At 47.3% G+C, this 12535-nt stretch overlaps 1 protein-coding gene across 2 annotated transcripts in view; it reads right to left on the reverse strand.

The window, feature by feature from the left end:
- Positions 1-1731: 1731 nt before the first annotated feature.
- fam49ba (family with sequence similarity 49 member Ba) overlaps positions 1732-12535 on the reverse strand; it is a 50692-nt gene continuing 39888 nt past the window's right edge. For both annotated transcript variants that reach the window (XM_036519025.1, XM_036519026.1), the window contains 8 exons: positions 12090-12195; positions 9137-9273; positions 7096-7173; positions 4407-4523; positions 4064-4143; positions 3257-3383; positions 3101-3171; positions 1732-2389 (listed from right to left, as the gene is read on the reverse strand). In XM_036519025.1, coding sequence (XP_036374918.1) covers positions 2326-2389; positions 3101-3171; positions 3257-3383; positions 4064-4143; positions 4407-4523; positions 7096-7173; positions 9137-9273; positions 12090-12195 — 780 coding nt within the window. In that variant the 3' untranslated portion in view covers positions 1732-2325. The remainder of the gene's footprint in view (positions 2390-3100; positions 3172-3256; positions 3384-4063; positions 4144-4406; positions 4524-7095; positions 7174-9136; positions 9274-12089; positions 12196-12535) is intronic.

Raw genomic sequence — 12535 nt, forward strand, 5'->3', positions numbered from 1 at the left:
AGGCGTGCGTGTGTGCCTGTGTGTGTGCCCGCGTGTGTGTGTGTGCGTGTGTGAGCCACTCATCTCCAGTCACCATCTCATCAACATCCACAAGCCGGGCATCGCTCACTTTCTCAGGCACAGTCATCCGGGCAGAGTCAGACATTCCACAGCCTCCGCTACCGTCTTTCAGCACCGCTGTCTCGAGCCCTGGCCATTGGAGATTCAGTGTCTGCGCTAAGAATGCCATAGCGTCTCATCTCAGCTTTGTCATGTGCATATTCATTCCAAAAAACTGAATTCAAATCCATATCACACCCAGAAAAGGAAATAGCGCCAGTGGGTGTGTCTAAATCTAATGCATCGAGCCAGCTTTTCAACAGAAATGTATTGCAGTAGGAACACAATCAGTATCTTAAAGTATGGCTGATACTGACAAATAAAAGATCCATGAACATTATAAATTGTATTATAAAGTATATAGAGCATAAAGTAATGTCATTCAAAGCTGGAGCTAACTATTCCATCTGTGCAGACACACCCATGTCTTTCTTGTTTTAAGGTTTTATACTGTCTTATTCCAGGAGAACACCGTTTTGACTGAACTTCATGACCATTATTAATATATCCTATCTCCAATCAGAATCAAATAACTGGTAGAGACAATTTCTCCTAACCTCAGCACAATGACTGTTGCTACTTGAGAGCTCATGTCACCCAAGCTCCAAAAACAGCTGTCAAACAGGTTTGCAACACCACGTGCTGTCAGTCACCCGACTCTAAGACCAAATGGCTTGACCATCACGCAAGGTCAATAATGACACATTGACCTTCGTCCCTCTCCGGTGCCTGGTGTCTCTGTTTCTTCTGTTCTCAGCAGGGGAGTGATTGCAGACGGAGACGGGTTTGCGTTTAGGGTTACGTTCCCACAGCGCTCCTGGATCATGTCTGAAAAGTGACGTCCAGTTTTTGGCCGTATCATGAGCCATGCTCTAGCAGGGCAGCCGTGTGCTTACTGTAAGTGATGTGCGTGGCGCGCCGACTGCATCATTTAAAAGATTAGGTTTCTGTGGAATTCCCGAAATTTGTACAGTGGCTAGGAATTCCTATTTTCATTGGGGGAGAAAATCCGTGGCTGTCTGCCACTGGAACATTGCAACATCAGCGCGTGCACAGGAATCCTGGAGCCTTCCGATCCAAACGGCATCTCTCAACTGTGCTGCAATGACTCATAGTCATCTCTGTCAATGTTGGCATGAGTGAGGACGGCTGAGGGAGGGGTAGCTATAAGATAGGGGTCTCAGCCATGTCCCATTCTCACGGGGCTGCTTGTGTGCTTCATTCAACTCCCCTGACTCAACTGGTCCAGTAAGTTAATTAGCCTAGCTTTAGGTTAATTATGTTAATTTGTGCAAAGGGGTACAATGTAGTTAAATATGTCTTGACTATTTAGTGCTATTACAATATTCCACTGTGATTTATCATTTACAAAAAAAATGCATAAAAGGTGTTAAATTGAATAAAGGATTGTGTTAATTAAGTTATTTCAAGGTTGGTTCAAACACCAGTGCCACCCCCAGGAACTGAGATTCGTACCTCTGGTGTATGGACAGATGGTGATCTGAATGAACAGTTTTCTGAACACACGAACAAGGAAGAAAGAAAAAAAAAACGATTACATTCAACAGCAATGCCTGCAGACTTGTACAGACCACGTTTAGAAAACCAAAAGCTTTATTTTGTTTTCGGCTGACAGCGATCAGACGTGCCTTTCATTTTCGAAGTGCATGCATCACAGTTTAAAGGTAGGATTTGAAATGAGAAAAATGACAACTCGTACATAAGACACAGATCGAATCTTTATAAAAATACAAATCTCAAACAATATAACTACTTTAAGAATCTCTGTCACGTTGTGGGTACCTTTTGCATTACAAAACATAACTTAATGCCTCATCTCTTGCACTTCACATGTCATCACAAAGAGATGAGAAAAAAATGAAAATGCATTTGATCTGACAAAAAATAATATATTTCTATTTCTCAGTTTTCAAGTCTAATTACTCCTCTCTAATGCAGTATGCATCAATAGCTGCCATACTGAAACATGGCCTTTTTGAAAGCTTAAAAAAACATCTGCAGCTATTTCTTCCAGTATACAATTTTGGCACAGAGAAGATGAAGCTTATGTAAGAGCAAGAAGATGTTCTTTTGCAATAGGGGGAAAGAGCAAAATTTTTATGGATTCTTAACAAAATTCTTAAAAAAAACATTCTGTACATCATTGCAATTTAAGAATACCGTTTTGATTCTGTGTGTAGACAGCAGTGGTTCCAGTGGTCGATGCTATTGCAACATGGTCTTGATTTGCTTGGAGGTAGTCTCGTCGTTCAGATGCTTTGTTGTGTACCTGTATTGAGAAGAGAGAGGAAAATTATCGTACAAGCACCATTTTGTTCAGACACAGAGACACAATCAGCTGTCACTGCTGAACTCCTGACCTCTTGGACTTGCGAATACCCCCCGGAGTGCTGCTTTGTCATGTGACATAAACGGGTGGGCCTGATTGGCTGACAGCTTTGCAGCACGAAAAAAGGGGGTGTGTGAGAAACAACAGTGTGAAGTTGCCAAGGACATGGTCACATGACCACATGGACAGCCAAACCCAAGAGCCATTTCATGACTCATCCTATTATGGAGGCGCTGTTTAGTCACAAGGGGGCTGGACCTGCCCCCTAGCAACAACGGACCACAAGTGTCTACCTTCACTGGGGTCAAGGCTACAGTGACGGGCCACATTAAATTGAAATACTGATGGTGCATCTTGTAGAAAAAAAAACACAAAAAATATGTTCCCTGGCCACAGCTGACAGTGTTGTGTTTCTTGCACAATCTGTCCAAGTCATTATATGTGTAGATTGAAAGTGTGAAATTTGAGAATATTTGTTTGACAAAATAAATATATAACCCACAGAAATTGTGTCGAGTCTCCCACAATTTACTTACACTATCCAGAAAACCACTGAAGGTTCATACACTGTCAGGTAAAGTTATGAAAGGGTGTCTATAAGAGTACGCTATAGGGCATCAGTAACAGAGGTCAGTAATGATGACAGCAGACCTGAGAGCATTCAGAAGACCTTCTACGCTGTTCGGAGGCTGATCTCGGAGAACCTTGATGCACCCTTTCATCTGTTCCCAAAAAGAAAAAGACATCCGTTAGATGGGTCGGCAGGCCCATCAGCGTGGTTAGTATCCTGGCAAGGCGTGTCCTTACATCGATTTTTGAGGACTTGACGAAGGCGCCGGCGGGGTTGACGTAGTCGTAGAGGATGATGACGCCCACCATCACGCGCAGGCAGAAAGAGGCCGTCTCCTCACTGGCGAAGCGGCTGCGGTACTCCCTGAGCACAGACACGCGACAGAGCGCTGAGAGACACGCAACACACATAGAGATGCACACTGTGCCACACACACACACACACACACACACACACACACACACTGAAACACACACACACACACACACACACACACACACACACACGCACACACTGAAACATACACTCACACACACACACACACACACTGAAACATACACTCACACACACACACACACACACACTGAAACATACACACACACACACACACACCGAAACATACACACACACACACACACACACACTGAAACATACACTCACGCACACACACACACTCACACACACACACTGAAACACACTCACACACACAAACACATGTGCAGAGAGTACTGAGAGACACACTATGCACACACACAGGTACACACAGACTGCACCACACAGACAGACAGACACACACACACACACACACACACACAACAGACACTACATAAACTACAATCCACTGAAAATGCAGGTTAGAATTGCTGTCGAGGAACCATGCTATGCTTTTCTTTTTATGAATAAATACAAAATCATTTTACAATTACACATAAATGACATAACAGTATAACATATAACATACAACATAACTGAATACAACAGAAGCATACAGAGCAGGAGAGGGGGAGGACAGAAAAGAGTGTAACCAAATGAAACAAACTTACGGTGTTTCCAACATGACTTTACACACACCTGCCATTGTGCTTAAGCAGTCTGTCGTGTTTTCTAGGGGTAAGTTCTTGTTCTGTGTGAACCGAGGGAAAAAAAGCATCAGTTTGTGTCTTAAATGCCATGAAAATCTAGCAAGAACAATGTCAACAAGCCAGGTGTCTGCCCTTTTTTACATAAAACCCAATACACAATGCGTGTAAAGAGCCCTCTGCCTTTTTAAGGCTTAGATCTCAAAGGCCTGAATCTCAAACAAGCTGTCTGGGAGCTATCAGTCAAATCTAACAACAAGTCTAACAAAACAATACACCCAACTACAGGGTCATCATCCAGACATACCTCTGACACAAACTTTAATGTGGCATCGCTCAATGTTTTCAGCATGGGCGTGGCCTCAGCATAGAAGAGAGACATCCGATTGGCCAGCTCGTTATTTACTTCGTTTTCTCCCTCCGTCTGAAAGGAATTAAGAGTTTGGCTTGAACCACCACATCTGAATTACCACTTTGAATTCTGTGATTCATACCTGCATTGAAATCATACCTGCAATCATACCTGTGAAATCATACCTGCATTATATATTTGTGTATTTCATCCCATTGTGTTGTTCAACTACAAATTTTCTATCTTCCGTTAAAATTGCTGGTATAAAAAGTTAAGCAAAACACACACAAACTGAACATTCATTATCCCAAAGTAATGGCACTCAATGCTACACAATACTTGTAAAACATCAGACCCCAGGGTCTTTGTGCTTATTTCTGTAGAAAACCCTGAAAATAGTGCAGTTTTGCCATCTGTCAGTACTGGTAACCCTTAACCTGTAGGATGGCATGTATGCCATCCCAGTAAGAACCCTCCTTTGATAAATGCTAAGTGAAATGCAAAATCTCATTTCAAATTACCGAACCACTGACTAAATTCATGTTCATTTTATGAGCACATGATATAACTACAAATCATATTTAACTGCATAGACCACTGCCAGAATTTAAAATGTTGAGCTAAAAAATGATGGAATACAATGACATTAAACATTCACATCATCACTGTTATAATAGTCTTTTACTCTCCAACGAATTCAAAAAAAAGCACTTCATAGACCATCTACATAAATCTACTCTGAAGCGCTCATAACGTCTAATTGCCACGCATTACTGGAGAGCCACTGAGAATTTTTGAAGGGGTGGGAATGACTTTTACGACAAAAGAACAGAGGGCTTGTGCTCTCAGTCCATTTGACTAATGGGATACTCAGGTTAGCGGAAAAAAAACAGCAGGACTAGCCAGGACAAAAGAGAGACACAAATGGGTCTGTTCCCAGAAGGCAGAGCAAAATCACAAAGCAGACAAGGACCCGCGAAAAACCTGCTGAAAAATTCAACGCTTTGCTTGCTCCATTCTTTTACTGTACTTTTGTCTTTAGTGAGGAACTATGGGGGATTTCTTTAACCCCAAACCAGCCGGTGCTGCTAACGTGAGTTGTGAGGTGAGGGAATGGTGGTGAGATTCTTGACAGACTTTGTTCGTTCAGAGATAATTACATTTTTGCGCATGGCTGAAATATTCCAGTCAGTTCGCACTTCCTTTTTGCTTAATCTAAAAAGGTGGGATGCGTCAGCACTGGAAAGGAAAATGAAATATTAAAATGCTCAATGTGCATGAAGAGAATTCTAAATTTCTCATTATTCACATTGCTTGGACTCCTCCAGACCATCAAAACCCACAAACGCAGTTGAGAACAAAGACGTTAGCTGCGTATTCACACCGTGATGCCATTATAATGGCAACTAATCAGTATCAAACGACGGCGACAACAGGCGAAGGTATGTATCTCACAGCTGAACCCTGAATGGGCCCCGACGGCAGTTTCACACATGACAGACCTGGTGTCAACTGAGGTGAGGGGGGGTCGCTTGGCCTCAGGGGGGTTTCAGGGCGCGTGGGGGGATACCAGCACTCCGCACTTGGGTGCACAAAGGTGGAAGGAATGGGGAGGGTCTGTGTCCATGCCTGACCTCACATCACCCCTCCTCCTCCATGGCGCAGGGGGGGTGGAGGGGGTTGGGGGGGTCGTATCTGTCTGGTCAGGTACGCCGTGCTGCACACGAGCGAACGCCGAGGGCGACGCGCACCAGGCGCGATTCTCACTTCCCGAGGCCTAAACCACAGCCGGCGCCCCCCGCGGGACTCGAATGAGCTCGGCTTTGGCATCTTACACTCGCAGGCCCGCGGCCCTTCAGAACAAACACGCTTATCTCCTACCATCCCCCGCTGAGCGACGGACCCGGGGAGGGATTCAGTACCACGCCTACCGCCAAACCGGTGCGATTTAGCTCTGATCAGCTCTGCTCACTTAACCTGAGTGCTCCTTCTTTAGAGGGGGGTCTACGGCATCGCGATGGCTGGCCCAGATTCAAAGCCTCTCCTCTTTATTCATGCAACAGCCGCGCTTCTCACCCCGGCCTGCCTGTCATTATAACAGAATCAAAGGGGGCAGCGGGCCACGGGCAGCGCGCAGGTGCGAGCCCCTCTTGTTCTGCGCAGGTATGCGAGCCGGCGTGTATGCATAATGCATGGCGCTCGGCAGAGAGGCCGGGATCGGGTTTGACAAAAGGGAGGGCCCCCGTGACAGTGCTCCGGCCCCCGCGCGTGTTTAATTGAGGAGGCAAGGTCAACGAGGCGGCCGCGTTTCCTGCAGAGAAGGCCTCCTCCTCCCCGATCAGGCGGCTAATGAGATTCTCCGGTTCGGTCGCGGTGCCTGTTCCTCTTTTCCCCCTGTCGCCTGCGAGGGAAAGGGAAAGGCAAGGTATAAAGGAACACCCTGTTCAGCAGAACAAATCAGCACTGCGAGCAGGGCCACTCGCCGGTCTTCCCTGTGATCTGTCCTCGTACGCCGTGTCTTCCTCGACCCGGGGGCCCTCATTACCCCCGCCTCCCGGGGACCTGGGGCGGGAGGGAAGGCATCTCACCGGTAACAGAAGCCGTCCTTGAGCGCAACCATGGGGAAGGTGGAGAGAGGGCTTACCGGGGCGTTCTTCAGCCGCATCCGGTTCAGGGTTCTCCGGTAGTAGCTGAAGTCATTCTGGATGGCGGGGTTCGTCATCTGTTGGGAGAGAAATCAGATTTTTTATGTTAGACACCTGAAGCCCGGTCCTGCAATGACAAAGGCAAGAGCGCGGCCAGCACAGCGGAGGCCTTCGCTTTCCCATCATGCACCTCTGCCTCGAGCGTAAGGTTGTGCGGGAGATTGACATGTGGGGGATTTTTGAAAACAAGCCACAGTGTAACCAGGAGAATAAGGAAATGATCAAATAAAGGGAACAAAGATTCCGTGCCTCAGCCTCGCTGGGCTTAATTCACTTGACATTCATTAACATCGCCTTGGTTACCCTTTTGTCGATTACAAAAGTTGCAGCCTCAAGTCCGTCCGTTAAGAGCCGCGAAAGGACTTTGGCATTTATGACAGGCAGATCAGCAACAACAAAGCGGGCTCAGATAACAGCGGGGGGAAGGAGGGGTGCTCGTTATGTTGTTTTGAGAGGTGGTGCCGGGACGAGGGGAGCGCAGCACGCCTGATTTTCCCTGCGAGTGCGACCGCGGCGGGAAGGCGCAGCTGTCGGAGCGGGCTCGGTTTCGCGGGGGGGCGCAGCGGTGGGGCTCGCAAATTCCTGGATCCCCGTATTTCAAAAGGGTTCGTTAATGAGGCAACCTTCTCCCACAGGGAAGCGCTTTTCCTTTGAAGCTCCCGCAAACCACCACCACCCCCCCTCACCCCGCCCCCCCCCCCCAAAACCACCTCTCCCTGCAATTTCACCATGCTATCTCCTGTACATGCAGACTGTACTACCCCCTGCTCTCTCTCATTCTCTGTCTCTCTCCTTCGCTCATTCTCTCTTTCAATTCCTTCCCCTTTCTCACTCTCTGAAGAGGTGTCTTTGAGGGAGAAAGCAAGAGGCAAACCTATAACAAGCCAAGAGCCATAATGGAATGTGGCATACATACACACAGGCTTTGAATAATTCCACCACTGATACTGCACTTTGAAATCCCTATGACTTCCTACAAAATGATACCTCCGGTGTTAGCAATGCATATAAATGCTACGCTCAAGTTCAAGATGGTATTATAGGTCAGAGTGGGTGCTGTGCCCAGAAAGCTTGCAAATCAAGCCTCCCCCAGTACAAATACCATGAGGCTTAGAGGTGAATAAATTGGAATGGGAATGGAGACATTATTAAGCCCTCCATCTTACTCTACAGCACACCTTGTGAACCGTGTACGCATTAAAAAACAAATACAGTGCATCTAATAATGTCATTAGTATGATGGTGTTACCACCCCAGAAGATTGTCTGACCATCAAGTACATGTTCTGGTGCTGCAGTGCAAGCAATTTCAGTTCTGACTGGGTCTCACACACACACACACACACACACATAAACTAGGTCAGCCCTCCTGGACGTGAGTGAAAGATTAATGAACGAGGCTGGCATGGCAGCTTGTACCCCCTACCTCTACGCATTTATCACTCGGGTCAGAGAAGTGGGCTTTAACTGGGGCACCCCGACATTTTGCCTGGAGGTGGGGGGGGGGGGGGGTGAGGATGGCACACAGGGCTCTGTGGAGCAGGGGGATAGGATGGAATGGGGGACAACAAAGCGCCCCAGGGGGCAACACCGGGTAAGGAAAAGGGGTAGTCAGGTCTATGTGACATCTACATCTCCAGCAGGGTCAACCCAGCTACTCAGGATCATTCAGTCGCTAGGGTTGAGCCTCAAGGACACATCTTTCACGTCATTGGCTGGACATTCCTGAGGTTGCGCTGGATTGGTTGACAGGTTGTTGGGAAGAAATTTTAAAGCGTTGCAAACTAGCTTTGGTGCCAGCTGCATAAGCCAGTCCAAGCTGAATCCCAGCCTGAAGCCTAGCAACCTTAGCCTTCACCAGGCCAGATCCAGTTCTTGATGTAATCCACATCCTCTACAACAGACTGCAGCCCATGTAAGATGGCAACCGACCCAATTCAACAGCTCGGGATGGGTTTTTTCGGGGAGGATGAGGACTCACCTTGAGCTCATCAAAGCGCAGCGTGAAGTGCAGAATCTCGGCGAACTGCTTGGCGAGAGCCTGCTCCCGCTCCAGGTGCTGCGTGGGTGTGTGGCGTGTGCTGGTGAGAGCTCCCAGAAGGCCGTGCAGCGCCTCCTCTGTGAAGGACAGACAAAGGGAGGGGCAGTGGGTGGAGTTTTGGTTAAAAGCAGGTCTCACGTTCTTGCCCCCATTCTCTTCCACCACGCCACCACACCCAACCCCACCCCCACCTCAAATATACAGTACATGGGGAGGATCCACCTGGGGTTTGCTGGAACAATCAGCCAAGAGGACCCTCCAACATGCAATATCCTTTCAACATGCCCTCAACATATTAGCACAGTCATGACGTTGACATGATGTTTTCGAGAACATTGTGCAAACATTAAATATCCACCAGGATTCTACAAAAGGTATTAAACACGAGACAGTCTGATTTTAGAAAAGTTCCAGCTTTGCATAAGGGCCTCTCCAACGTTCAGGTTACTTTATTTGTGCCCAGAGGTAGATTTGGAATGAATGAGGCTGCAAACAGACTTCTACTGGAAGTGGCAAGGAAGGAAAATCTGAGACGAGCCACAGTTTGAGCACTGAAGCTATCTAGCGCCACCTGGACTGCTGGAACAATGCAGTGCTTTAACACTTGGTGGTGGTGTAATCAGCGGCGGCCTCTGTTTGAGTGGCAATTATGTGCGATTAGGAAGCGTGTCAAAGCTTATTAGGTCAAGACCTAATGTTCCAACCAAAGCATCTCTATAATCTCCAAGCTTGTTTTCCTCCCCCCCCTCCGGATAACAGCAACCTCTCAGAGCCACAGCAACACAATGCTACGCTAGCATCATTAAGCTTGTCAAACACCTTTTTACTCAAACCCCTGTACTCATGTCCCTGAGTAACACATTTGTTTATTTTGTTCCATTCAAGCTCTTAATAACATAATTGGGTCAATTGTTACACTAAATTAAAGCAGGTGAGCTCAAGATACTCTGCATTTGTTATACATAAATTTGGCTAAACAATTGATCCAACTGCATAATTAAAAGCTCCCATGGAACAAAAGAAAAAGAAACAGAAACATTTCTGGCACTCTGCAACTCGGACTGCCTATTCCTGGTGCAATCTGACCTGCTATAAAATGGAGGAAAATTGTGGGGACCTGCCATGTTTCATGGTCTTGATTAGATAATCGTCATTCTCAATACTCCTAAACATGGGGCAAGCTTGCTGAAAATCTCTGTTTAATGTAAAGTGACCTTTATAGCATGCCGGGAGGGCACAAAACCCAGGTAAAGTATTTTATTGGACAAACCAATCATTTGTAAAATCAGCTGTAGTTGTCTGTAATTGGTGTGTGTGTTTTCAAATGTTCACATGTATTTTTACAATGCATTAAAAATTTCAACCTCCATGTATCTAAACAAGTAAAAAAACTGCAGTCAATCCAGCCTTGTAAGCAACTGAGGCTCTTAAGATTCAAAATCCCGCAAATGCTGATCAAGATTATTCATTCATTAATTACACTCCAGGCGCGCGTGTTGTTTAAGGAAAGCGCGCCCTTCGAGATTACCCTCACGTTTCCGAGGTTAAGAGACCTATTACAAGCCAGCAATGAAAAGAACAAAACAAGACAATCTCGTATACCAACACCACGCATCCCTGGATAAAACCAAAGGATTAATCCTCATTATTAACCTCCAGCATCTCTGTATGCGAAGCACTGCATGTTTGAGCATCTGAAATGAGATGGTGCTGGGAGTAGGAGGGGGCGGGGGGGTGGGGGGGGTGAGAGGGGGGTGCTAGTTGCACCCAGGGAGTGTGCTAATCCAATTAAGACACAGTAATGCTCCGCCGGTGGCTTTACCAGCACGGCAAGCGAGTTCCCACACGCACCCCAAAAAACCCGGGAAGACAGCAGACCTGTAACCCGGCTAATGCGCTAACCATAAGAGACTTTGGTTACAGGACTCAGAGGGATTTTCGGGGACTTTCGGGGATTATTCCCCCCTATGATCAGATGCCTTTTCTGCTTGGCATATTTGTCCCAATTTATTGTACAGTGTTGAGGTAAAACGGACTAGAAAAGACCTGTGAGCGGGAGCTTTGAGCTCCAGTCAAAACAGCAACAGGGTGCTTTCGGGACCCCGCCCGCGACCGCCGCCTTTCCCCGCAATGCAGACCCAGACAGGGAGCGGCCAGGGGAGCTGTCGGATCTGATCGGATCGTCAGGGGGGGGGGTGGGGGGGGGGCACCGCTAGCCAGACAATGACGTCTTGCTCCCTCTCCCAAACCCTCAAAGCACTCAGTGGCTACAGACTAATACCTGTGATGTGTGAATATCTGTGATACAGCTCAGCAAGCAAACAGACACAAACTATTCACACAAGAAAAACGTGGTCCAGAAGAACCGGCTCTGGTTCCAGTGCATTCTTAATGAAAAACATTTGGGTGCAGTCTACAGTCCTGCCCTGGAGAAGGTCAACAGCCCATCTAAACAAGCTCAGAACTGAACGCATGAAAGGCTGGTGCTTTGAGTATCATACATGAAGCACTGGGAATCAGTGGGGGAGGGGTGACCTACATAGTTACATAACCAACACTGGCGGTACAGCAACCGATTTATTCCTCGAAGCAAGCTCGCATCACTACAGAGATCGATTGGGAGTGGGGGTAGGTGGGGGGGGTGGGGGGTACAATGTCAATGTCACCAATCTCAGACCATACGGTCACCGTGCCTCTTACCCAGGAAGCGGTGACACGTTTGCTGTGAGGCGGAGGATAGCGCAAGGCTAGCAACTGATCACCAAGGTCAGAGGGAGGGGGGGGGCACCATGTCAGCGATTCTGCAGTTATGTCGCTGACGTCAGGTTAGCGGGTTCAGATCCCTGCCAGAGGGGGAAGGAGGGGAGGAGGGGAGGGCGGAATTTGCACGTACCTAACCTCATGGAGAACTCGTAGAACTTCTTCAGCTTCCCCACCAGCGGCACCACGGCACACCACGACTTCTCCTGCAGCCCCTCATTGCTGGGGTGCTGGATCGCCTGGGGGAAGACAGTGGGAGAAGTCAGTGGGTACAGAGGGCCTGCTCCGATGCCTAAACTGGACTAAACCGGTCTAGGCTGGTCTGCACCAGAGCCTAAGGAAACAAGTTTGTTGAATGATGTTGCTGATCATTTACATTATGAGTTATGGGTGCCTAGGGCACTAAACTCAGACCTTTGAAATACCTTTAACTAATTTCAGTAGTCTAACACAGAATACTGACACCACAGTCACTGGATAGTAACAAATGCTGTCCAAAATTAATGACTCCACATTGGTTTATATTTACAACAAGCATTTACCTACAAGATTTATCTGCCTCTAAATACCCAGCCATGT

This window comes from Megalops cyprinoides, chromosome 24 (genome assembly GCF_013368585.1).
Source record: "Megalops cyprinoides isolate fMegCyp1 chromosome 24, fMegCyp1.pri, whole genome shotgun sequence".
In the NCBI taxonomy this organism is placed as follows: Eukaryota; Metazoa; Chordata; class Actinopteri; order Elopiformes; family Megalopidae; genus Megalops; species Megalops cyprinoides.